The sequence below is a fragment of the Bos mutus genome, unplaced genomic scaffold (assembly GCF_027580195.1).
Source record: "Bos mutus isolate GX-2022 unplaced genomic scaffold, NWIPB_WYAK_1.1 CTG350, whole genome shotgun sequence".
Lineage (NCBI taxonomy): Eukaryota > Metazoa > Chordata > Mammalia > Artiodactyla > Bovidae > Bos > Bos mutus.
Genome location: NW_027219837.1, coordinates 25,448 through 52,121, shown reverse-complemented (window position 1 = coordinate 52,121; position 26,674 = coordinate 25,448). Strand labels below are relative to the sequence as shown.

General features: G+C 41.1%; 1 protein-coding gene across 1 annotated transcript; it reads left to right on the top strand.

Moving 5' to 3' along the window:
• Positions 1-13,649: 13,649 nt before the first annotated feature.
• LOC102269337 (dihydrodiol dehydrogenase 3) lies at positions 13,650-25,686 on the top strand. Its single transcript, XM_005910065.3, has 9 exons — positions 13,650-13,733; positions 15,968-16,135; positions 16,408-16,524; positions 17,961-18,038; positions 18,477-18,599; positions 20,468-20,577; positions 21,426-21,591; positions 24,587-24,669; positions 25,156-25,686. The coding sequence occupies exons 1-9, from the start codon at positions 13,650-13,652 to the stop codon at positions 25,196-25,198; spliced, it is 972 nt and encodes a 323-aa protein (XP_005910127.1). The 3' UTR covers positions 25,199-25,686.
• The last annotated feature ends 988 nt before the right edge of the window (positions 25,687-26,674 follow it).

Genomic DNA, 26,674 nt, shown 5'->3' with positions numbered 1-26,674 from the left:
AGTGAAATTTGTTTCTCACAGTTCTGAAGCTGGAGGTCTGAGGTCAGGGTGCCCGTGTGGTCAAGTAAGGGCCCTCCTCCAGGTCACAGGCTTCTCCTTGTACCTTAACATGGTGGAGGGGGCCGCAGAGCTGTCCCAAGTCTCTTATATTATATGATATTTAAAAAATCTCATTCATGAGGGCTCCACAATCATGTCCTAATCACCTCTCAAAAACTCATTTTCTAACACCATCAAGATGTGAATTAGGGGGCACACATTTATGGCAGTGATCTTTAACCTCCTTTTTAAATTAAATTAATTAATTTATTTTAATTGGAGGCTAATTATTTTACAATATTGTAGTGGTTTCTGCCATACACTGACATGAATCAGCCATGGGTGTACATGTGTTCCCCATCCTGAACCCACCTCCCACCTCTCTCCTCATCCCATCCCTCAGGGTCACCCCCGTGCACCAGCCCCGAGCACCCTGTCTCATGCATTGAACCTGGACTGGCGATCTGTTTCACATATGATAATATACATGTTTCAATGCTATTCTCTCAAATCATCCCACCCTTGCATTCTCCCACAGAGTCCAAAAGACTGTTCTTTACATCTGTGTCACTTTTGCTGTCTCACATATACAGTCATCATTACCATCTTTCTAAATTCCACATATATGCATTAGTATACTGTATTGGTATTTTTCTTTCTGGTTTACTTCAATCTGTATAATAGGCTCCAGTTTCATCCAGCTCATTAGAAATGATTCAAATGCATTCTTTTTAATGGCTGAGTAATATTCCATTGTGTATATGTACCACAGCTTTCTTATCCATTCGTCTGCCGATAGACATCTAGGTTGCTTCTATGTCCTAGCTATTGTAAACAGTGCTGCAGTGAACATTGGGATACACATGTCTATTTCAATCCTGATTTCCTCAATGTGTATGCCCAGCAGTGGGATTGCTGGGTCTTATGGCAGTTGTATTTCTGTTTTTTTTTTTTTTTAAAGAATCTCCACACTGTTATCCATAGTGGCTGTACTAGTTTGCATTCCCACCAACAGTGTATGAGGATTCCCTTTTCTCCACATCCTCTCCAGCATTTGTTGTTTGTAGACTTTTTGATAGCAGCCATTCTGACTGGCATGAAATGGTACCTCATTGTGGTTTTGATTTGCATTTCTCTGATAATGAGTGATGTAGAGCATCATTCCATGTGTTTGTTAGCCATCTGTCTGTCTTTGGAGAAATGTCTGTTTAGTTCTTTGGCCCATTTTTTGATTGGGTAGCTTATTTTTCTGGAATTGAGCTGCATGAGCTGGTTATATTTTTGAGATTAATTCTTTGTCAGTTGCTTCATTTGCTATTATTTTCTCCCATTCTGAAGGCTGTCTTTTCATCTTGCTTATAGTTTCCATCATTGTTCAAAAGCTTTTAATTTTAATTAGGTCCCATTTGTTTATTTTTGCTTTTATTTCCATTACTCTGGGGGGTGGGTCATAGAGGATCCTGCTGTGATTTATGTCAGAGAGGGTTTGCCTATGTTTTCTGCTAGGATTTTTATAGTTTCTAGTCTTACGTTTAGATCTTTAATCCATTTTGAGTATACTTTTGTGTATGGTGTTAGAAAGTGTTCTAGTTTCATTCTTTTACAAGTGGTTGACCAGTTTTCCCAGCACCACTTGTTAAAGAGATCATCTTTTCTCCATTGTATATTCTTGCCTCCTTTGTCAAAGATAAGGTATCTATAGTTGTGTGGATTTATCTCTGGGCTTTCTATTTTGTTCCATTGATCTATATTTCTGTCTTTGTGCCAGTACCATATTGTTATGACTGTAGCTTTGTAGTAGAGCCTGAAGTCAGGCAGGTTGATTCCTCCAGTTCCATTCTTCTTTCTCAAGATTGCTTTGGCTATTCAAGGTTTTTTATATTTCCATACAAATTGTGAAATTATTTGTTCTAGCTCTGTGAAGAATACCATTGGTAGCTTGATAGGCATTGCATTGAATCTATAGATTGCTTTGGGTAGTATACTCATTTTCACTATATTGATTCTTCCGATCTATGAACATGGTATATTTCTCCATCTATTTGTGTCTTCTTTGATTTATTTCATCAGTGTTTTAGAGTCTTATATATATAGGTCTTTTGTTTCTTTCAGTTCAGTTCAGTTCAGTCACTCAGTCGTGTTCGACTCTTTGTGACCATCACCTGTCCATCACCAACTCCCAGAGTTCACTCAAACTCACATCCATTGAGTCGGTGATGCTATCCAGCCATCTCATCCTCTGTCGTCCCCTTCTCCTCCTGCCCCCAATCCCTCCCAGCATCAGAGTCTTTTCCAATGAGTCAATTCTTTGCATGAGGTGGCCAAAGTACTGGAGTTTCAGCTTTAGCATCATTCCCTCCAAAGAAATCCCAGGGCTGATCTCCTTCAGAATGGACTGGTTGGATCTCCTTGCAGTCCAAGGGACTCTCAAGAGTCTTCTCCAACACCACAGTTCAAAAGCATCAATTCTTCGGCGCTCAGCTTTCTTCACAGTCCAACTCTCACATCCATACATGACTACTGGAAAAACCATAGCCTTGACTAGACAGACCTTTGTTGGCAAAGTAATGTCTCTGCTTTTGAATATGCTATCTAGGTTGGTCATAACTTTCCTTCCAAGGAATAAGCGTCTTTCAATTTCATGGCTGCAATTTGTTTCTTTAGGTAGATTTATTTCTAAGTATTTTATTTTTTTTTCATCACAGTGGTGAATGTAATGGTTTCCTTAATTTCTTTCTGTTTTCTCATTTTTAGTGTATAGGAATGCAAGGGATTTCTCTGTGTTAATTTTATATCCTTCAGCTTTACTATACTCATTGATTAGCTCTAGTAATTTTGGATTTATTTTGTATTTCCATGAATCCTGTAAGGTTTCACTTCACACATTTAATCTCCTTGAGTTTCTGCTGTTGCAAAGTTTCTGTTCTAGACTGTGCCTATTATTGCTAAGCTGTCTGTGTTTTGATTTCTGCATAGGAGACCATTACTGTACCCTTAGCATAGCTGTACAGGAAGCTCTCCCCAGTTTTAGGATTTAATGCAGAGATCACTTCTGCATCTCTTGATTCTGTGATTTGACAATCCACAATGCTTGACAATCTACAGTGTTAGGCAGCATGAAGCTAAGCTGTTGTCCTCTAGGCTTGGCTTTTTTGTGCATTTGCAGTTCAGTGCTTTACCAGGTGGATGTGACTCTTCTGTGAGGAGCCTGCATGCTTCTCTGTATATTTTTTCATATATATTTGGCTAGAAAAGGAGTGGAAAATTCTGAAAGAGATGGGAATACCAGACCACAGGACCTGCCTCTTGAGAAATTTGTATGCAGGTCAGGAAGCAACAGTTAGAACTGGACGTGGAACAACAGACTGGTTCCAAATAGGAAAAGGAGTACGTCAAGGCTGTATATTGTCACCCTGCTTATTTAACTTCTATGCAGAGTACCTCATGAGAAACGCTGGAGTGGAAGAAGCACAAGCTGGAATCAAGATTGCTGGGAGAAATATCAATAACCTCAGATATGCAGATGACACGACCCTTATGGCAGAAAGTGAAGAGGAACTAAAAAGCCTCTTGATGAAAGTGAAAAAGGAGAGTGAAAAGGTTGGCTTAAAGCTCAGCATTCAGAAAACGAAGATCATGCCATCTGGTCTCATCACTTCATGGGAAATAGATGGAGAAACAGTGGAAACAGTGTCAGACTTTATTTTTGGGGGCTCCAAAATCACTGCAGATGGTGACTGCAGCCATGAAATTAAAAGATGCTTACTCCTTGGAAGAAAAGTTATGACCAACCTAGATAGCATATTGAAAAGCAGAGACATTACTTTGCCAAAAAAGGTCTGACTAGTCAAGGCTATGGTTTTTCCAGTGGTCATGTATAGATGTGAGACTTGGAATGTGAAGAAAGCTGAGCACTGAAGAATTGATGCTTTTAAATTATATTTGACTTTATTTAAACTAGAAATATCATTTTCTTTTTTAATATAAATTTATTATTTTTTAAATTTTATTTTATTTTTAAACTTTACAATATTGTATTAGTTTTGCCAAATATCGAAATGAATCCACCACAGGTATACCTGTGCTCCTCATTCTAAACCCTCCTCCCTCCTCCTTCCCCATACACTCCCTCTGGGTCGTCCCAGTGTACCAGCCCCAAGCATCCAGTATCGTGCATCAAACCTGGACTGGTGACTCGTTTCATACATGATATTATACATGTTTCACTGCTATTCTCCCAAATCTCCCCACCGTCTCCTTCTCCCACAGAGTCCATAAAACTGATCTATACATCAGTGTCTCTTTTGCTGTCAACTGCGGTGTTGGAGAAGACTCTTGAGAATCCCTTGAACTGCAAGGAGATCCAACCAGTCCATGCTAAAGGAGATTAGCCCTGGGTGTTCTTTGGAAGGAATGATGCTAAAGCTGAAACTCAAGTACTTTGGCCACCTCATGTGAAGAGTTGACTTATTGGAAAAGAATCTGATGTTGGGAGGGATTGAGGGCAGCAGGAGAAGGGGACGACGGAGGATGAGATGGCTGGATGGCATCACCGACTCGATAGACATGAGTTTGGGTGAACTCTGGGAGTTGGTGATGGACAGGGAGGCCTGGCGTGCTGCAATTCATGGGGTCGCAAAGAGTCGGACATGACTGAGTGACTGAACTGAACTGAACTGGAGACTGTGACAAATATCTTAGCAGAGCCTTATGATCCCAAGCCAGTCCGTCAGTTCAGTTTCTGAACTGACAGCTAGTTCAGTTCTCCTCCTGCCTTCAATCTTTCCCAGCATCAGGGTCTTTTCCAGTGAGTCAGGTCTTTGCATCAGGTGGCCAAAGTATTGGAGTTTTAGCTTCTGCATCATTCCTTCCAAAGAATTTTCAGGAATGATTTCCTTTATGATTGACTGGTTTTATCTCCTTGCAGTCCAAGGGACTCTCAAGAGTCTTTTCCAACACCACAGTTCAAAAGCATTAATTCTTCGGCCCTCAGCTTTCTTTATAGCCCAACTCTCACATCCATACATGACTATTGGAAAAACCATAGTTTTGACTAGATGGACCTTTGTCAGAAAAGTGATGTCTCTGCTTTTTAATATGCTGTCTAGGTTTGTCATAGCTTTTCTTCACACTTTTCCAAGGAGCAAGTGTCTTTTAATTTCCCAATTATGATCCCAAGCTAGGGAGTAGGAAAAAATCCTCTTCATATCTAGACTCAGAACTAACTCACCATTTCTTCTGGCAAATTTCACTACCCAATGCAAGTTATGGGTCAGGCCAAGTCAAGAGTCAATTATATGGCCCCCTGAAAAATTGTTTTTGTGTTTGCATTCAAGTTTGTGTATGAAATACACCTGGAACTGATTTTCTAATATGATATAAAATGATTACCTATATATATTTTTTATTTAAATGGAAATCTAAGTGTCCACATTTTCCACAGATTTTCACTGCCAACTCTGTCATATATCAAATGTTCATAAATACATTTCTGGCCTCTCCCTTATATTTAACTATTCAGGTTTCTGTACTGTGTTAGAAGAGTATAAAATAAGTTTGCTTCTCAGAGTGGTATATTCTTCTTCATTAAGGCTATCTTGACTGGTCTTGACTAGCTATTTCTTATTTCAGACTTAGTGTCACTTTACTGAATTCCACAAAATAATACGTGTTTAAGTCATTGGTTCATGTTGCACTGAAACACTACATCACTTTGGAGAAAACGAATTTCTTGATAAAATTGAGCTTTCTGTTTCAAAATTATGATATGAATTTTTAATTATTTAGGTGTTCTCTAATGTCTAAAACACTTTTCATAACTTTCTCCACAAAGGCATATACATAAAGTTTTTTAGATTCAATTATAGGTAATGAGTATGTTTGATATCAGATTCTTGAATAGGCTTTCATGGAGGAGCCTCCTTCTGACACTGCTTCAGCTGAATGCTGTCACCCTTAGGGCATGTTGGGGAGAGTTAATCAGTCTAATATTAGCTCAGGTTCAGTATTGAGTCAGGAGTGTTCAACAACCATGCTTGGTAAAAGAAGATTTTAATTTGTTTGTTTTTTCAAGTGATTCACTTAGAAAGATAAGGGACTGATGCACTGTAACATTTGTGAGATGGACAGAGAAGGAGAAGGTGTGGGAAGGAGAGGTGAGGACTCAGCAAAGGCTCCCAGGCTTGTTCACCTGGAAGCTGAAGACAGACACGACTTCCCTGTCCCCTCTTCTTATTTCCATCCAGCAGGAAAGTCCTCCAGTCCCCAGGGGGACGCAAGTTCTTGGGGGAGTTAACGTGGTTCTTTCCTTTCTTCCAGGTGTTTGACTTTGAACTGAGTCCAGAAGACATGAAAGCAATTGATGGCCTCAACAGAAATAGAAGATACTATGAATTTTTACCGTAAGTGACTTGCAGATGTTTCACACATATGTTATTTTCTGTAGCAGGCAATTCAGTAGGTGAACTAAGCTTTTTAAAGCTCAATTCTTGGAAGACAGTCCTGATTTCCAGCATAGGAGTAAACCAGGGGCTTCCTGAAGACCTCACACCAGAGGTTTCCTCAAGGGCTTCATCTCAGACCAACCAAAATGTGATTGGAGCCCAGGACAGCACATCAATAAAATCCCAAGTTCACATCATGTGAATTCACTACTTTGTGCCCCTGACCCCTGTGCCTGGTGCACCTCCTCTCAGGGCTGAGAGACTCAGGAAACAGAGGGCACAGTGTCTGCAGCCCAGTATTCATTCAGGGACTTGTGAACATGTTTCATCTTTAATTCTTTTTACATCAGGGGAAAATAATTATATTAATAATAACTATATAATAATGAATCCATCATGCATTGCATTCATGTTTTGTTGTTTTTGTTTAATCTCTAAGTCCTGTATGACTCTACCATCCCATGTGCTATAGCCTAATAGGCATCTCTGTTTTGGGGATTTCCCGGGCAATAACACTGGAGTGGATTGTCATTTCCTTCTCCAATGGATCTTGTGACCCTAGAGATCGAACCCAGGTATCCTGCTTGTCAGGTGGATCAGTAACCACTGAGCCACCTGGGAAGAAGGCATTCATATTATGCCTAACAAAATTACAAAATGTATTGTTTTATTTTTTTGTGAAGGATGGTCCCATGAAATCCAATGTGCATCTGTGCTATGAAGTCACAGGGGGCCTGCTTCCACTGTGTCCCCTAAGTGTCTGGTGGATATTCTCCCTAATGGGCATTTTTTCTCCAAAACATCATCCATTTCTTTCAAAATTGAACTCTTCATTGGCCTTTTTCCCCTGTTATAACTCCCACATCCCCATCCTTGTTATCTCACAAAGCTGAATTACCAGTAGATCATGAGCTTAACTGACCCTCCAGTGAGTGACTGTGTCCTTAGCAGGACACACCCAGGTAAGATCATCTGGGTCTGCTGCTTTCTTGAGTAAAGACTCACACCTGTGTTGTATTTGTTCATCAGTGATCCATCCACTGTGGAGTCCCTACCTCCTGTACTTTAACTTAGTCACTAACATGAGATTCCAGCTGCCTAATTACTGCAGGAGGATGTCAAGACCGAAGAGACAGATGACTGATCAAACGGAGAGTAGTTGGAAGGGAGTTTAGAGAGAAGGGAATACAAATTATTGGTAAAATGAAGATTTTGTTTCCAATGAAGTATCTCAAAACTCTCCCTATTGCTTGTAAAGCTGTATCATGCTTCTGAGAAAAGCCATGATAAAAGAAAAGATGTGGAAGGTTATTTTTCTGTACTTAGGGGCTCTTAAGTATAATTCTATGTTCTTCTTCACTAGGCTGTGAATGCCTAGACTTACTCATCTTTGTGGGCTTGGGTCAACAGCACAGCTCCTGGCACTTGGAATCGCTCGGAGTGCACTTTTTAATGAATGAAAAAGGACAAATTCAGAAAGAAAAGTAAAAAGATGGAAAAAAGGAAAACAGCAGTAATACTAATTGCTGAGTAACAAATGTTTTAATACATTATTAATGAAGAAAGGAAAAATCCCACTTTGAGCTGTGTGATTATTCAGGTGCTTGTGGTAGCTCTTCAATAGATGACAAGTTCCAGGCACTCTGCATTTTTAGAGTGCTCATTTGCTTACCCATGGATGTATGAAAAAGGACAGCTAATTTGTTTACTGTGCACTTTTTCATCATCTAGGGGTAGAAATTTCACCTTTATCTGAAATGATTGCTACAGTTACTGCCTGATCTTGTGGTCTCATATAAATTGTAATGAGTCAAACTACCTGTCACTGTGGAGTGAATATCACATGTGGATGTTGGGAGTGGATGTGCAGGTGCCGTGTGCACATGGAGCAGACATCTGCATGTGTGCTTGTCGGGGGAGAATGAGGGATGTGTTTGTGGATTTAGAGTTTTAGCCCATTCTGACCACATCATAGAGTAATGCTCTATGACAACATGACTGATTTAATAAATGAATCTTCCTCCTTATCTTTCAGTGGTGTTGGTCACCCTGAGTATCCATTCTCTGAAGAATATTGACTCTTAACTCTCACTGAGATTCTTCAAGAATTTTGCATCTAGGATGGTGAAGACTTTTGTACTTGGTGAAGGTACTTAAATGAAGTGTCTGAACTTCTGAAAGCTTGCCTTTCCTTTTTAAAAAATAAAAAGTTCATGAAACAATAAAGACTTCAAGTAAGAACTCTTGTTTCTTATCATTAAAATAATACCTCCAAATTATAAAAAATTTGGAAAATAGAAGGGACCAGATAGAAAACAAAGATCAGTTGTGTTTACCCACTTAAAAATACTTACCTTTGGTATATTTACCTTGTGATTTTCCTAGACAAATATGTGCATTTGTTTACTTACAAAGACAAACGTTAATCTACAGGTTGTATACTTCTTTTGAAACTTAGCATACGTAACTTGGTAAGCTAAAAGAATGATTTAAAAAATCAGTTGTTGTATTTTGCTTCCTGTAAAGCAGCACATTTTACTCATTTATATAATTTCTTAATTGTCTGCCCATGCTTAGCATTTTGATGAATTCTTACATATTTTGAGTTTGTTCATTGATCATTCAGCAAAACTTTATTGAATATTCTTTAGAAAGACATTGTTTCATCAATAAATGTCAATAAGTGAAATGAATTCTTGAGCTTTTGGTCTCGTGGAGAATGAGTCTGTGAATGGCATCAGGAGAATTTAGCTGTTAGAAATGGGTATGTGTCTGTTGAGATAGTTCTGCATAACATCTTGCATTTCTGTATGTCTATTAGGCAGAGACATCAACACCCTTCATCTCACACAACTTTTCATTTCTACAAAAGAGCCTTGAAGATAGAGACAGTGATTCCTGCATTTCTCTGGAACAGAAAACGCTTATTCCAGGAAGGACAAGTGTTCATGGAATATTTAAGGGCCAGCAAGTTGGCTGATGTGGGTGGAGTTTAGTGAGGTGGGGAGACAGGAGCTGAAGACAAGTCAGAGAGCCGGTGGGACAGGAGGTCCTTGTCACGTAGGCTTTTAAAGGACTTTACTGTGAGGGAAATGGAGAAGGATATTTCCAGAACACTGCTCTTCAGGCCCCTCTCTGATAGCCAATGGCCACCCTGGCCTGTCCACACGTCCTGCCTGTCTGAGCCAGCTCTGTACTCCACACTTCCCACTTTGTCCAGCATGGCCGGCCCTTGCCCTGAGGGGTGGGTAAACTGAGGCACTGAGGGGGTGTCTGTGGGCTGGGGAGCACACAGGCTGCTCAGTAAACTAGCCAAGTCCTGGACAATGTCCAGCTGCCTCCTCACCCTGTTCCAGGAGCGGGAGTGGGTGCGTGTCTCAGGAGAGGAGTCAGGTTCCCAGGCCTCCTGTGGTCCCCCTGGGTTCACAGCAGCTGCGGGTCTACGACCTCCTGGGGTCATCCCAGGGCTGCAATGCCCAGTGTGTGGTGAGCATGGGTCTCTCCAGGGAGGACCTCCAAGCCCCTGTTCCTCCTCCTCATCTGGGGCACTCCTGTGGGCTCAGTCCTGATCTGACGGCTTCTTTTCCCTTCCCAGCCAGCTCTGTGGGGACGGTTCTATCCAGCCTTGGTGTGGAGGGGGCTTTCTGCTGGTGTCGTGTGTTTTCAGGAGATGGAACCCCCTAATGTGGTCCTGGGGGAGCTGAACTCAGTGTCCTTTTGCCCACCTGGAGCTTCTCCCCAAGACAGTGTGTGATACTTGCTGTGCGCTAAGCATGGCTCAATTGTTCAGGAAGAGTTGGTGCCGATTTCTTTTCTTCCTTTCATGGATCAGGCTTCCCAGGTAGGGCAGTGGTAAAGAATCTGCCTGACCATGCAGGAGATACAGGTTGCATCCCTGATTCAGGAAGATCCACTGGAAAAGAAAATGGCAGCCCACTCCAGTATTCTTGCCTGAAGAATACCATGGACAGAGAAACCTGTGGGGTCGGTCCATGGGGTTACAATAGAGGGGTCTTGACTTAGTGACTAAACAGTAACAAAAACAGTTTCATGGCTCATGTTTTTCTCTTTTTTTCCTCTCTCTCTCTTTTTTTCAGCTTTGTTGTTTCACCTTTCTTTACTGTATGCCTTTTCTCTCTCTCCCTCTGTGTGTTCATGACTGGGTACTTGGACAAGCACAGCACACTCACTGTTTGCAGATTCATACCACATCCTGATTGTCCTTCACTAGCTGACGTTGGCATGTGCCTGGTCCTGGGGTCAGTCCAACAGGAAACAAAGGGAAACTCAGTTCATTTCTGAGTCAACAACTTACCTGGCCCTTGAGTGGCTTTCTGATTCTGGGAAATATATAATTGTTTTTGAATGCCTTACTATCCCCCAAATCCACACTCCAGTTCTATCAGGGTTTTACATGGTTTTGTGTGTGTCTCCACCCTTATTGCCTGGCCCTGGACCCATATATTTCTAGTACCCCTGCAGCTGTAACGATCCAGTCCAGCTGCTCTTCAGTTCAAGCTTAGAGTTAAGTGAAATGGACACCAGTTCCAGGCAAGCTCCAAGTAGGGGAGAATATTGCAGGTAAGGATTTCTGCGATGAGTCTGCTTTGAGGGAGGCAGCAGGGTGCTAAGCCGCTGCCCTTTACAGATCAAGATGGCTCTGCTCAAGTCAGGGGAGAGGTGAGTGAGAGTTAAAACATACGGAAATGTCCTTCCCGTCTTTTGGATCTTCCCTAGTTGCGTGTTCACTTTGTTGCCGTAGATGTCTTTTTGACTCTTTCCCAGAACTCCTACTACATTTTTCAGCTGCTTTCTCTTTCCATACTTCCCTTTCCAAGGGAGACTTCACTCCTTCTAGCTTACTATTTTGCTGACATCACTCTATGTGTTCAATTGAATTTTCCTTCACAACATCCACTTGTACCAGTGCATCATGATTTCCCTTACTCTTCCCAAATTTGTTGCAATTTAAGTTGCTTATAGGTTTTTCTTTTATGAATAATATTTAGCACAATAACAAACTATGTAAAATATGTATTCAGTTCAGTTCAGTCGCTCAGTCGTGTCCAGCTCTTTGCGACCCCATGAATCACAGCACGCCAGGCCTCCCTGTCCATCACCAACTCCTGGAGTTCACTGAAACTCACGTCCATCGAATCGGTGATGCTATCCAGCCATCTCATCCTCTGTTGTCCCCTTCTCCTCCTGCCCCCAATCCCTCCCAGCATCAGAGTCTTTTCCAGTGAGTCAACTCTTTGCATGAGGTGGCCAAAGTATTGGAGTTTCAGCTTTAGCATCATTCCTACCAATGAACACCCAGGACTGATCTCCTTTAGCATGGACTAATTGGATCTCCTTGCAGTCCAAGGGACTCTCAAGAGTCTTCTTCAACACCACAGTTCAAAAGCATCAATTCTCCAGTGCTCAGCTTTCTTCACAGTCCAACTCTCACATCCATACATGACCACTGGAAAAACCATAGCCTTGACTAGACGGACCTTTGTTGGCAAAGTAATGTCTCTACTTTTGAATATGCTATCTAGGTTGGTCATAACTTTCCTTCCAAGGAGTAAGCGTCTTTTAATTTCATGGCTGCAATCACCATCTGCAGTGATTTTGAAGCCCCCAAAAATAAAGTCTGACACTGTTTCCACTGTTTCTCCATCTATTTCCCATGAAGTGATAGGACCAGATGCCATGATCTTCATTTTCTGAATGTTGAGCTTTAAGCCAACTTTTTCACTGTCCTCTTTCACTTTCATCAAGAGGCTTTTTAGTTCCTCTTCACTTTCTGCCATAAGGGTCGTGTTATCTGCATATCTGAGGTTATTGCTATTTCTCCCAGCAATCTTGATTCCAGCTTGTGCTTCTTCCAGCCTAGCGTTTCTCATGATGTACTCTGCATATAAGTTAAATAAGCAGGGTGACAATATACAGCCTTGACGTACTCCTTTTCCTATTTGGAACCAGTCTATTGTTCCACGTCCAGTTCTAACTGTTGCTTCCTGACGTGCATATAGGTTTCTCAAGAGGCAGATCAGGTGGTCTGGTATTCCCATCTCTTGAAGAATTTTCCACAGTTTATTGTGATCCACATAGTCAAAGGCTTTGGCATAGTCAAGAAAGCAGAAATAGATATTTTTCTGGAACTCTCTTGCTTTTTTGATTATCCAGCAGATGTTGCCAATTTGATCTCTGGTTCCTCTGTCTTTTCTAAAACCAGCTTGAACATCTGGAAGTTCACAGATCACATACTGCTGAAGCCTTGGTTACATTATAAAAGTACTCTAAAAAGCTATGTAACTTAGTACATGGTATAAATACTCAAGAGCCTGTTTGACCTGCACACAGTATCCATAAATTGTTTGATTAACGCCAATAAACACTTTGCCAAAATGTCTGGTTTTGGTATCCTTTTCAGAATTTCACCCTAGACAGGTCTGTAAGGGCTTCTTAGGTGGCCCAGTGGTAAGAATTCAGCTGCTAATATAAGTGACACAAGAGAGTTGGGTTCGATCCCTGGATCAGGAAGATACTGTGGTGTAGGAAATGGCAACCCACTCCAGTATTCTAGCCTGGTAATTCCATGAACTGTGGAGCCTGGCGGGGTACAGTCCATGGGGTTGTAAGAGTCGGACATGACTTACTGACTATACCTCTACCACCACAGGTGTGTAAAGCAAAATAATTTTGCTGCTGGAAAATTTAAAAAGGCAAATTTGGTTTGTTTTACATTTTTATTCTTTCTTAAGAGATTACATTTTAGAAAATGCTTATTAATCATCACTTCTTAATTGTGTAATTAGTGTGCCTTTCTGTACTATGAAATAGTTGTTTCAATTGATGTTTGATCAAAAGTGGGCTTTATAATTAGAAATGTGAAATGACTGGTATGTGGAGGTTTCTGTGTAACATTTGGTCAATAATTGTTTGGCACGTTTCATCATTATATAACTGAAGTTATTCTGATAAAAAACAAAACAAAACAAACTACCAATGTAACTGGCTTCATTTTTCTTCTTACCCTATGGGCACTGGTTTAATCCTCTCCTCCTCCAATGTATCTGTTATCATTGGACAGTCAGCTGGGGTGTTAACTTCCTGTATTTTATAACCTATGGAGGAAGAATAAAAGATCAGTCTGCTTATTCAGAGGTGAAACAGGTAATGGATCCCAAAGGCCAGAGAGTTAAGCTTAATGATGGCCACTTCATTCCTGTCCTGGGATTTGGCACCGCTGTACCTCCAGAGGTATAAGTACTGGTATGGGCTTGAGATATAAATAGTAGTGGATGTAACATGAGTGGAAGAGACTTGGGTTGTCAAGCACTGAGCTCCTGGCTAGCTCCTCTAGCCACTATCCAGGCTAGAATCATGTCCTGTCAAAGGGGAGAGAGCATCCAGTCTTCACTCTGCATCAGGGTCTGAGGCTGTGCTCACCTGCAGATTACTTTGGGTTTCCCCCAGTTTCTGTTTCTTTCTCAGCTTTGCAGAAGAGGTGATTCTTGGCTGTCAAGATCACTGGCTGTCTGTTTTGTTTTGAAGGCGATTGCAACAGCCGGGTTTCTCTATGTATTTCATTAGTTCCAGAACTCTTACCTCCTTCAAAAAAAGGTGTGACCCAGAGAAGTATTTGAGGTGGAAGGTCCTAAGGATGAGGTGAATAGGAACTAATGGGACAGAATTGCTTTTCTACCGTGGGGTGCCTGGTAGGTGCCAGACAAGACACTCTAGCTCTATTTTGCCTTGTACTTTGGTTGCTCCTTGGAAACTTCTAATGGAAAATATAGTGTCATTTGAGGGGATAAGCTACCATCTTATAGGCCAGGTTGTGTAATGTATCCCTGCGTGTTGTAGTGTCTTTTTATTAAAGTGTAGTTTTCAGTGCTTAGACAGAAAAGGGACTAGTGGACAAGTCTCTAGACCTGAAGCTGGAAAGTTTGCTGTCCGTCTTGTCTTTAGAGAATGTAGTTGTGATAAGTTCTGATCCTGAAACTTTGCATCTCATTTTTTCATTTGGAAAACAGAAGGAAATATTCAGAGGCATTTTGGAAAGAGAAGACAGGACTTCGTAGTGCAAAGTATGGTAAGGGGAGTAATGTGTCCAGGCTAGTACTGAAGCTCACTGGCCCATTCCTCAGTGCATCCCTGAATGCCCAAATGTTTAAGAAAGACCCGAACCCAACAGAGGGTGGTTACACCAATTATCTACCTCCTTGAAATAGGAAAGATTCTGACACATGAAAAAGAAATGGAATATTATTTAGCCTTTAAAACAAAGTTAATACTGCCACACAGGTTGAAACCACACAGGTGTACTGGGAGAAGTTTAGCTAAGTGAAGTAAGCCAGAAATAAAAAGACAAATACTACATGATGTCTTTGTGAAAAGTGAAAGTGAATTCGCTCAGTCGTGTCCGACTCTTTGCTACCCCATGGATTGTAGACTACTAGGCTCCTCTGTCCATGGGATTTTCCAGGCAAAAACACTGGAGTGGGTTGCCATTTCCTTCTCCAGGAGATCTTCTTGACCCAGGGATCAAACTTGGTTCTCTCTTATTGTAAGCAGATGCTTTACCATCTGAGCCACCAATGAAGTCTCTTTGTAGGTGGAATCAAAAATAGTGGAACTTATACAAACATAGAGTAGAGAAATGAAGACCAGAAGCTGGAGACAAATCTGCAAAAAATGGAAAGATGTTTGTCAACAATGTAGACCTTCAGTGATAAGATGAATAAGTTGGTGACCTGATGCAAGCACCATGACTATAGTTATGAATAATGGGTTATACCCTGAGATTTTGTAGACACTAGATCTTAAGTTTTCTTACAAACTCCCTAAAGTAAGGTAAGTGAAATGAGGGATCTGCTACCTAGCTTGATTTCAGTGATCATCAACAATGGATCCTTATATAAGAACATTACTTTGTACATCTTGAATAGATACAGCTTATATTTGGTATATTCCACATATCTTCACTGGTAGACAGTGGTCTTAGACGCTTTCACCTTGCTCCTTGATGCTTTTTGTTATTATTGTTGTTCAGTCACTAAGTCATGTCTGACTCGTTGTGATCCTATGGATTGCAGCAGGCCAGGCTCCCTGTCTCTAACTATCTCCTGTAGTTTAATGTCTTTATCATATACCTTACACCTTTGTTGATTTTGCTTCAAGTATCTTATAGTATAAATCTTATTCATGACTACAACTTTATGCTAGGTCCTTTAGGTCCACTGAACCGGGAGGTGGGCTTAGAGTCCTCTGATGCCTGTGATCGACCATAGATCATTAGGGAGGTAAGGGTTACTGGGTTTGTATTTAAAATCTGACTAGGAATGTTCAGGGAAACTGTCCAGGGTTCAGCACCACACATACAGATCTAATCAAAGACATGAAGAAAAGTTGATTCTTTGGAAGATCAAAGCTTGTGCTAGCAATCTCTTAATCATGTGGATGTTAAAATTCTGCCTTTGTTGCTTATGTAGGTTCCTAAGAGAGAAGCTCTGGAAGTTACCAGATTTGCTATAGAGGTTGGGTTCCGCCATATTGACTGTGCTTATGTGTACAAAAATGAAGAGCACGTTGGCCAGGCCATTCGAAGCAAGATTGCAGATGGCACTGTGAAGAGAGAAGACATATTCTACACGTCAAAGGTGTTGTGTGTTGTGTGTGTGAATATGTGGGCTTGTGAGTGTGCCCTGGTGGCTAATATATAATGGGATCATTTGTTTGGTGAAGAGTTGATTGGTGAACTATGCTTCTTGGTATATTCTTAAGGTATTAGAAATCCTTGGTGTTCAGTGGTTAAGAGTTGGCACATTACCATCATTGGTCAAGAAAGTAATATCCCACAAGTCACATAGTAAAACCAAAAGAAACTTCCCTAATTATTATTAATAAAATTTCTATTGTTTAATATTTTCAGCTTTGGTGCACTTTCCATCAACCAGAGTTGGTCAGACCAGCCTTGGAAAAGTCACTGAAAAATCTTCAACTGGACTATGTCGATCTCTATATTATTCATTTTCCACTGGCTATGAAGGTCGGAAATATGTGTGATCACATCGATGTTATATCTTGTGTTAGAATGTGTGTCAACTTGCATGGATGGTTGAATTAAGATTTTTATTAGTAGATTGAAGGGATGATAATGCTAGAGTAGACTCCCCCAAATAAGCCTTTGTGGTCATCTATTTACTGAGTTTCTTTGAATCTGTTACATGCCTCTGAGACAAAGGAGTTAATAATCTGAGAGTCTCTGCCTGAAAAACTTGAGGAAGTAGAAATAGGTGAGTTCTGCACACAGTCCTGGTTATGACTCCTGAGTGTCTGGGGATTTCATGAACCAAGAGTTTGGTGAAGCCGTGGTGAGCATGACACTGCCTTACATTGAACATGATGACTTTATCTTGTCTTTCATCCTTTTAAGTTGAGCAGATTTGGTGGTGCTCCCACTTGGGTGAGTCTAAACCTTGTACCTTTATAGGGAATTAGGAGACATTGTCTGCAGTCCTGCCCTACTTTACGATGAGATGTTTAGACTGCACTTAGTCATTAAGAATGTTTTACTTAGAAGTCAAATAGGGGCGCTGTATCAACCAAGAGGGGTGGGATTTGGAGGGAGATGGGAAGGAGGTTCAAAAGGGAGGAGATATATGTTTACCTATGGCTGATTCATGTTGAGGTTTGACAGAAAACAACAAAATTCTGTAAAGCAATGATCCTTCAATAAAAAAAGAAATTAAAAAGAAAGAATGGTTTACTTAGAACTCTTGATTTCAAGTTACAGAAATCAACTCAAACCATCTAATGCAAAATAGCTAAGTGGACTATGTAGACTGCAAGTCTCAGAGCGAGAAATTTGAGGATTTGCAGGACTCTTCAGAAATGTCTCCTTTTTCTATCCCTTATCATGGCATTACTATATTTTTACTGAACATTTTCCATTGGTGGCAAGTATGATTTTGGGGGCATTTCAAGGCTCAGGGTCATGAATATTTGAGAGCATGTCTGGCTCTTCCACACTCCATGCCAACCTAATGAGAGCCTTGCTGGTTCACATGCCAGCTCTAGGGCATCTGATACTCAAAGGGAAAAGGAAATCTGAGTATCTAGCCCAGGTGTAGCTTTCAATTTTTATTCTGGAAATTATAGCATGGAACTTACAGCAATTCTCAGACCAGAGACATTTCAAGAAAGGCAAGTACAAGAAACAGACAAAATTCACAGAAGTCACTGGAAGTCCCTATTTTTTAGGACATATAAAAATTGTATTTTTTGTAACATATAATAAGTGTAAGACAATAGAATAAGCCTTCCTCCTATAGAAGTTGCTTACAACTCCATACATAAATCACCTCACAAATGTAGAAAGTTGTAAACCTACCTCATGGAGATTTAATTCCTGGTGCCTTGCAGCTTGGCTAAATGTGGAGAAATTATTTTATCACATCTCCAATATTTCTGCTTCTGTTCCAGCCAGGGGAGGAATTATTTCCAAAAGATGAAAATGGAAAACTGATATTTGACTCGGTGGATCTCTGTCACACATGGGAGGTGAGTCCAGGGAGGAGAGAACCAGTGGAGGATCCAGGTGAGGGGGAACCTCCTTCATTTCTTCCACCTCTGAGAATGGGCTGTGGCCCATCAGACTCAGCAGTTCATGAATCTAAGGGCTGCGATGCTGAGGTTGTGGGGAGGAAACCATTGCTGAAATGTTTCCATGGAGGAACGAAATGGAGAATTTTGGACAATGAAGACAATGCATTTTTCCTTCCATATATGTCTTCTTCAGTTTTTTTTATGGAGGAAATGGTAATTCTTCAATTTATGTGTTGACTTTCTTCCATTTTTTCCTCTTGATACTCAACACTAGTTCTTTTTTTTTTTTTTCAACACTAGTTCTTGAACGTGACCATGTTTATTGATTTTTTCAGCATTTGTTCTTGTTCTATTGTCCATTCCAAGTGACTGTTCACCACCCCTCCCTTCCAGGCCCTGGAGAAGTGTAAGGATGCAGGGCTGACCAAGTCCATCGGGGTGTCCAACTTCAACCGTAAGCAGCTGGAGAAGATCCTAAACAAGCCGGGGCTCAAGTATAAGCCCGTCTGCAACCAGGTGAGCAACTCAGCTCCTCTCTCTCCTGATCTTCAGACCCTCCTTCTCGCACTAAAGCCAGACGTCTGTCTTTCCTTCCCTCCTGTTCATCCGACCTTTGTGGACAGAGGACTCTAGAGAACAGAATCTCTATCTGGATGGTGTGACTAGAACCCAAAATAGTATCTCTATGTAGTCTGGATGGAAAAGGTGTGGAGGGCATCCTGCTGAATTGTAGGTAGAACCTAGAAGTAGAGGTAGGAGGTGTTTCCCTGAGATTAAAAGATGACAAGATTGAATGGGAAAGTGCCCTGAAATGAACTGTGTATAGGAAGGAAGCCATGAAAACATAGAATGAGAAGTAAATTAATAAAGTAACAAATCAGCTGATATGGGTGGTAAGGGTTTGTGTTGGGTTCTGATGGCTGAATCCTTAGTCTTGTTGTCTCAGCATTTATGAGTCTCAACAGGGAGCACAGAACAGAAACATGTGCTGGAGATGATGAAAGTCATCCAGTTTAGAGGGTGAAGTTAAAGGTTTGTGATGATGCTAACAGAAGATAAAACATTTACTCGGGAATATCTACCAAATGTAGAGTACACCTTTTGATTACTCAGCCTTGGACTGGTTCTTCCATCCATGGTCTGTGAAAAAAATTAACTGTATAAGCACACTTTTCTCTATTTCTCTCTAGATGTTGATATTTCCAGTTTACATTTAATGTTGCGATCTTTCTTTTCAGTTCAGTTAAGTGGCTCAGTCATGTCCAGCTCTTTGCGATCCCATGAACCGCAGCATGCCAGGCCTCCCTGTCCATCACTCACTCCTGGAGTCTACCCAAACCCATGTCCATTGAGTCGGTGATACCATCCAACCATCTCATCCTCTGTTGTCCCCTTCTCCTCCTGCCCTCAATCTTTCCCAGCATCAGGGTCTTTTCAAATGAGTCAGCTCTTTGCATCAGGTGGCCAAAGTATTGGAGCTTCACCTTCAGCATCAGTCCTACCAAAGAACATCCAGGACTGATCTCCTTTAGAATGGACTGGTTGGGTCTCCTTGCAGTCCAGGGGACTCTCAAGAGTCTTCTCCAACAACACAGTTCAAAAGCATCAATTCTTTGACACTCAGCTTTCTTTATAGCCCAACTCTCACATCCATATGTAACCACTGGAATAATCATAGCCTTGACTAGACAGATGTTTGTTGACAAAATAATGTCTCTTTTTAAATATGCTGTCTAGGTTGGTCATAACTTTCCTTCTAAGGAATAAGTGTCTTTTAATTTCATGGCTGCAATCACCATCTGCAGTGATTTTGGAGCCCCCAAAAATAAAGTCTGACACTGTTTCCACTGTTTCCCCATCTATTTGCCATGAAGTGATGGGACCAGATGCCATGATCTTAATTTTCTAAATGTTGAGCTTTAAGCCAACTTTTTCACTCTCCACTTTCACTTTCATCAAGAGGCTCTTTAGTTCCTCTTCACTTTCTGCCATAAGGGTGGTATCATCTGCATATCTGAGGTTATTGATATTTCTCCCGGCAATCTTGATTCCAGCTTGTGCTTCCTCCAGCCCGGCGTTTCTCATGATGTACTCTGCATATAAGTTAAATAAGCAGGGTGACAATATACAGCCTTGATGTACTCCTTTTCCTAATTTTCCTATTTGGAACCAGTGTGTTGTTCCATGTCCAATTCTAACTGTTGCTTCCTGACGTGCACATAGGTTTCTCAAGAGGCAGGTCAGGTGGTCTGGTATTCCCATTGCTTTCAGAATTTTCCACAGTTTATCTCTCCTTTAGGCACTTAAAAATTTTAATCTTTATCTGTCATATTAATATTCCCTTTTCAAATAATCTGACACTCTTCTCTGTTGACATTCTACAGGTGGAATGTCACCCTTATCTCAACCAGAGCAAGCTGTTGGATTTCTGCAAGTCACATGATATTGTTCTTGTTGCCTATGGTGCTCTGGGATCCCAACGAATAAAAGAATGGTATTGAATCCTGTTGAAGACAAGTGGGAGTTTCCCTAAAATTCAATTTTTGATGAGATATTTTAAAATACACTACTCAGATAACTCATAAGCAGAGGGGAGAGAGGGACAGATGGAATATTTTCTTCTCTTTTAACTTCCCATTACCCAGACATTTTTCATACATTGTATTAGCTTGTAGACTCATCATTAACAGATATATGCATTAAAAATCTATATATAATCCCCTAGTTGGACCAGAGACACAAGCTTATGCCATGATTTATGTAGTTGTTAACTAATAACACGTTTCTAAAAATAGAAATTCCAAATCTCATTTACCTTATGCCTAAAATTGGGATAATCATATACAATTCTCAGGTCTATTATGATAGAAAAAACTAAACTTGAACCATTTTTGTAAATATGGGAATACATGTCTCTGATTTTGAAGCTACTTACTTTTTATCAATAGGAAAGTGAAAATAAAAACAATCCGTGGTCTTTCCCTTCTGTTTCTCGATTCATGCCCTTGATTATAGAAGAAAAACAACCTCTGAGAATTAAAGAAAAACCCCGCAACTTTAGCAATCCTGGTCTGAGGTCAATAATGCATCCGAACCACCTGCAGAGCTTTGTAAACAGAGAATGGGAGGTGACACAGTTGAGATGCTGATTCAGTTTCTCTTCAGCTAAGCCATGAAATTTGTATTTCTAACAAAATCCCAGGTGATACTGATGATGCTGGTCCATGGACCACACTTTGAGAAGCACTGGTGTAGAGTGTACCTACTTTATCTGTTTGGGAAAACTACTCATGAACTGAGTACTTAGTCTCAGGTCCTCAGTATTTCTGAATTTTCTTCCAGGGTGAATCCGAACCACCCCGTTCTCTTGGAGGACCCAGTTCTCTGTGCCATTGCCAAAAAGCACAAGCAAACCCCAGCTCTGGTTGCCCTTCACTACCAGGTACAACGTGGGGTTGTGGTTCTGGCCAAGAGTTACAACAAGAAGCGGATCAAAGAGAACATACAGGTGATGAGTGGAGCTGTTGGCAGAGGGGTCCTAAGGAATATCCTTCATGAGGGTCATTCTTTGTCTCTCAAGACTTTCCTTGAGACAAGATGAATTACCTGTTCTTCCCTTTGCATGAATGCCTTGTATGTATTCCTGATGGTTTTCTCCTCCTACTGTGGTAGGAGGTGGCTTGGCTGCAGAGGGTTCTATTCTGTTCAGTTGCTCAGTCATGTCTGACTCTTTTCAACCCCATGGACTGCAGCACGCCAGGCTTCTCTGTCCATCACCAACTCCCGTAGATTGCTCAAAGTCATGTCCATCAAGCTGTTGGTGCCACCCAATCATCTCATCCTCTATCTTCCCCTATTCCTCCTGCCTTCCATCTTTTGCAGCATCAGGGTCTTTTCCAATGAGTCAGTTCTTTATATCAGGTGGCCAAAGTATTGGAGCTTCACCTTCAGCATCAGTCCTCCCAATGAATATTCAGGACTGGTTTCCTTTACAATTGACTGGTTTGATCTCTTTGCAGTCCAAGGGACTCTCAAAAGTCTTCTCCAACATCACAGTTCAAAAGCATCAGTTCTTTGGTGCTCAGCTTTCTTTATGGTCTACCTCTCACATCCATACATGGCTACTGGAAAAAGCATAGCTTTGACTGTGAACTTTTGTCGGTAAAGTAATGTCTCTGCTTTTTAATATACTGTCTAGTTTTGTCATAGCTTTTCTTAGAAGGAGCAAAGGTCTTTTAATTTCATGGCTGCAGTCACGATCTATAGTGATTTTGGAGCCCAAGAAATTAAATTTGGACAGAAAATGGAGATTTTAGTTACAGTGCTAGGTCTTCAGTTTATCCTATCACCTTGTACAAATGATGTCTTCTTACCTTCATTCTCAATGGATGAAATTGCATTATGTGATTATTTTAAGCCATTTGGACTGTTTTAACAAAATGCCACAGATTTGATGTCTCAGAAACAATGAAAATTTGTTTCTCACATTTCTGAAGCTGGAGGTCTGAGGTCAGGGTGCCTGTATGTTCATGTAATGGCCCCTCCTCTATGTCATAAAGTTCTCCTTGTATCTTAACATGGTTGAGGGGCAACAGAGTTCTCTCAAGTTTCTTATATGACTGTGATATTGTTGAAATCTCATTCACAAAGGCTCCACCATCATGACCTAATCACTCCTGAATGGCTCCATTTCTAACACGATCCACATGTGAATTTTGAAGCATGAAAATTATGGCAGCAATCTTTCATCTCCAAACCATCGTGGTTTTATTTTGCATTTTCCTGAATACCAATAAGGTTTCATCTTCATATATTTAACCTTCTTGAGTTTCTGTTTTTGTGAAGTTCCTCTTCAAGACTTTGTCCACTTTTGCATGATGTCTCTCATTTTTTTCTGTGTAAGAGACCATTGCTCTTCCCTTAGGCATAGGTGTACAGAAAACTCTCCTCAGTTTTAAGATTTAATGCAGAGATCAGTTATGCATCTCTTGATTCTGTGGTTTGAGATTCTGCCTGCACTCAGCTCAACTGTTGTCCTCTTGGCTGGGCTCCCTCATGCATTTGCAGTTCAGTGCAGAGCAGCTTGGCAGTTCTGCTGTAGCAGGTGGATATGACTCTTCTCAGAGGAGCCTGCACATTTCTCCATGTAGTTTTTCATATATATTTGGCTAGGCTGTGGTCAGCTAACCTGATTTTCATCTCAGGACAGTGCTGTGATTTCAAGCCAGGGAGTGGGAAAAAAATCCATGTCATTATCTCAGCTCAGAACTAAGTCACCACTTCTTGCACATTTCAGTCTCCATTGCAAGTTATAGGTCAGGCCATGTCTAGGGTCAGGTGCATAGGCCCTTGAAAAATTGTTTTTCTGTTTCCATTCAAATTTGATTCAAAAATACACCTGAAACTGATTTTCTAATATGATATAAAAATGGTTGCCTATATGTTTATTTACTTAAATGTATTTAATAGATTTTCATTATCAACTCTGTCATATAATAAGTGTCCATAAGTACATTTGTGGCCCTTCTCTCCTATTTAACTATTCAGTTTTCTGTTCTGTGTTTTAAAAATGGAAAATAAGTGTTTTTTCTCAGAATTATACATTTGTCTTTAAGGATGTCTTGACTACTCTTGACTGGCTGTTCTTTTATTTAACATTTAGTATCACTTTTTGGATTTCCACAAAGGAATATGTAATTAAGTCATGTTCATGTTGCACTGAATCACTGGATCACTCTGTAAAATGTATTTCTTTAGAAAGTTGAGCTTTTTTCTCATGACTTTGATGTGAATTTTTAATAGTTTGTTGTTCTTTAATGTTTTAAACACCATTCATTCATAGCTGTTTACACTAAAGCATTAGTTGCTTTAGTTGTATACGACTCTTTGCGACCCCATGGACTGTAGCCTGCCAGGCTCCTCTGTCCATGCGATTCTCCAGGCAAGAAAGCTGGAGTGGGTTGCCATTTCCTTCTCCAGGACATTTCCCCAACACAGGGATCTTCTCCACTAAGGCATTGATGTATAGGTTTCGTTAGATTTACTCATAGATAATGAGCAAGTTTCATAACAGATTTCTGAACAGGATTTCAAGGGGGCATTTCCTTCCCACACTGCTTCAGCTGAACGCTGTCACCCTTCGGGCGTGTTAGGGAGAGGCAATCAGCCTAATGTTAGCTCAGGTTCAGTATCGAATCAGGAGTGTCTAAAGCAGAGTGTTTGGAAAAGCAGATTTTAGTTTGTTTTCTGTCACAAGTGATTCACTCAGAAAGATAAGGGACTGATGTGCTGTAATGTTTGTGAGGTGGACAGAGAAGGAGAAGGTGTGGGAAGGAAAGGTGAGAACTCAGCAGAGGGACCCAGGTTATTCTCCTGGAAGCTGAGGACAGACACGTCTTCCCTGTCCCCTCTTCTTGTCTCCATCCAGCTGGAAAGTCCTCCAGTCCCCAGGGGGAGGCCAGCTCCTTCCGGGAGAGGTTAATGTGATTGTTCCTTCCTTCCAGGTGTTTGACTTTGAACTGAGTCCGGACGACATGAAAGCAATTGATGGCCTCAACAGAAATCTAAGATACTATGAATTTCTAATGTAAGTGACTGTTTCACACACACAGTTTTGTTTTGTTTTTTTTTTGCTGCAGGCAGGTAAGCAGGGGAACTAAGCTTTTTAAAAAGCTTAATTCTTGGAAGACAGTCCTGATTTCTAGTGTAGGAGTCAGCCAGTTACTTCCTGCAGACCTCAAACCAGAGATTTCCTCCAGGGCTTCATCCTGATCAACAGAAATGCGACTGGGGACCAGGACAGTCCATCAGTAAAATTCCCACAGTTGACATTGTGGTGAATAAATTCACTACTTTGTGCCCCTAATCCCTGTGCCTGGTGTACCTTCTCTCAGAGCCCATGGAGCCAGGAAACACAAAGGGCACAGTGCCTGCAGCCCACTATTCTTTCAGGGACCAGTGAACATGTTTAATTGTTAATTCTATTTACGTCAGGGGAAAATGATTACATTAATTAAAACTATGTTATAATGATGCCAGATCTCATAAATGAATCAACCTCTTTGTCTTCCAGTGGTCTCAGCCACCCTGAGTATCCATACCATGAAGAATATTGACTCTCAGCTCTCACTGTGGTTCTACCATAACTTGTTACTTCTAGGGTGGTGAAGGAAATTTTTATGCCTGAAGAAGTTTAAATAAAGTGTCTGAACTTCTGAAACCATGCTTTTTCTTTTAAAAATAAACTGTTTATGAAACAGCATAGACTTAAAAGAATACGCTTTCTTCCTGATGATTCAAATAATACATATATATGACAGAATATTTAGATAGAGAAGGGACAGGACGGGCGGTGATGATCAGCTGTATTTACCCATTGGATAACAGTTACCTTTGATGTGTTTACCTTGTGATTTTCCTAGGCAAATATGTGTGTTTGTTTATTTATGAAGATAAATAAACTTCAATCTACAGGTTGTATACTTCTCTTGAAACATAGCCTAAGTATCTTGGTAAGCTAAAAATATGAGTTAAAAAATCCAGTATTATATTTTGCTTCCTGTATAGTAAGCAGCACATTCTAGTCATTTATGTAATTTCTTATTTGTCTTCCCATGCTCAGCATTTTGATGAATCTTTACATATTTTGAGTTTATTCATTGGTCATTTAGCCAAACTTTATTGAGCATTCTTTAGTAAGAAATTGTTATATCAATAAATGTCAATAAGTGAAATGAGAAATGTCTTGAGTCATTAGTCTTGTGGAGAATGAAACTGTGAAGGATATGAGGAGAATTTAACTTTTAGAAATGTGTAAGTGTCTGTTGAGATAATTCTGCACAATTTCTCCTATTTCTTCTGTACATCTTTTAGGCAGAGACACCAAATCTCCTTCACCTCACCCACCTTTTCATTTTTACAAACAGCCTTGCAACACAGAGACAGTGGCTCCCTGCATTTCTCTGGAATAGTAAACAGTTATTCCAGGAAGGAAGAGTATTCATGGAACATTTAAGGGCCAGCAAGTTGACTGATTTGGGTGGATTTAGTGAGGTGGGGACGGAGGAGCTGAAGACAAGTCAGAGAGCCAGTGGGGCAGGGGGTCCTTGTCACATAAGCTTTTAAAGGACTTTACTGTGAGGGAAATGGAGAAGGATATTTCCAGAACACTGCTTCTTGGGCCCCTCTCTGATAGCCAGTGGCCACCCTGGCCTGTCCAGACATCCTGCTGATCTGAGCCGGCTCTGTATCCCCCACTACCCACTCTGCCCAGCACAGGTGGCCCTCGCCCCAGGGAGAGCGAACTGAATCCAGAGGCACTGAGGGGGCATGTCTGGGCTGGGGGCACACGGGCTGCCCAGTAAATCAGCCAAGTCCTGGGCAGTGTCTGGTGGCCCCCTCAGCCTGTTCTAGGAGCAGGAGTGGGTGCATGTCTCAGGAGAAAAGTCAGGTTCCCAGGCCTCCTGTGGGTCCCCCTGGGTTCACAGCAGCTGCGGGGCTATGACCTCCTGGCATCGTCCCAGGGCTGCGGTGCCCAGTGCATGGTGTGCACGGGTCTCTCCAGGGAGGACCTCTGAGCCCCTGTCCCCACT

Excerpts from the sequence above, each read along its gene's own strand:
- LOC102269337 (XM_005910065.3), top strand. The coding sequence starts at position 13,650 with ATGGATCCCAAAGGCCAGAGAGTTAAGCTTAATGATGGCCACTTCATT. Across the intron at positions 20,578-21,425 it reads TCCCAACGAATAAAAGAATG|GGTGAATCCGAACCACCCCG; the intron begins GTATTGAATCCT and ends ATTTTCTTCCAG. Across the intron at positions 21,592-24,586 it reads GGATCAAAGAGAACATACAG|GTGTTTGACTTTGAACTGAG; the intron begins GTGATGAGTGGA and ends CCTTCCTTCCAG.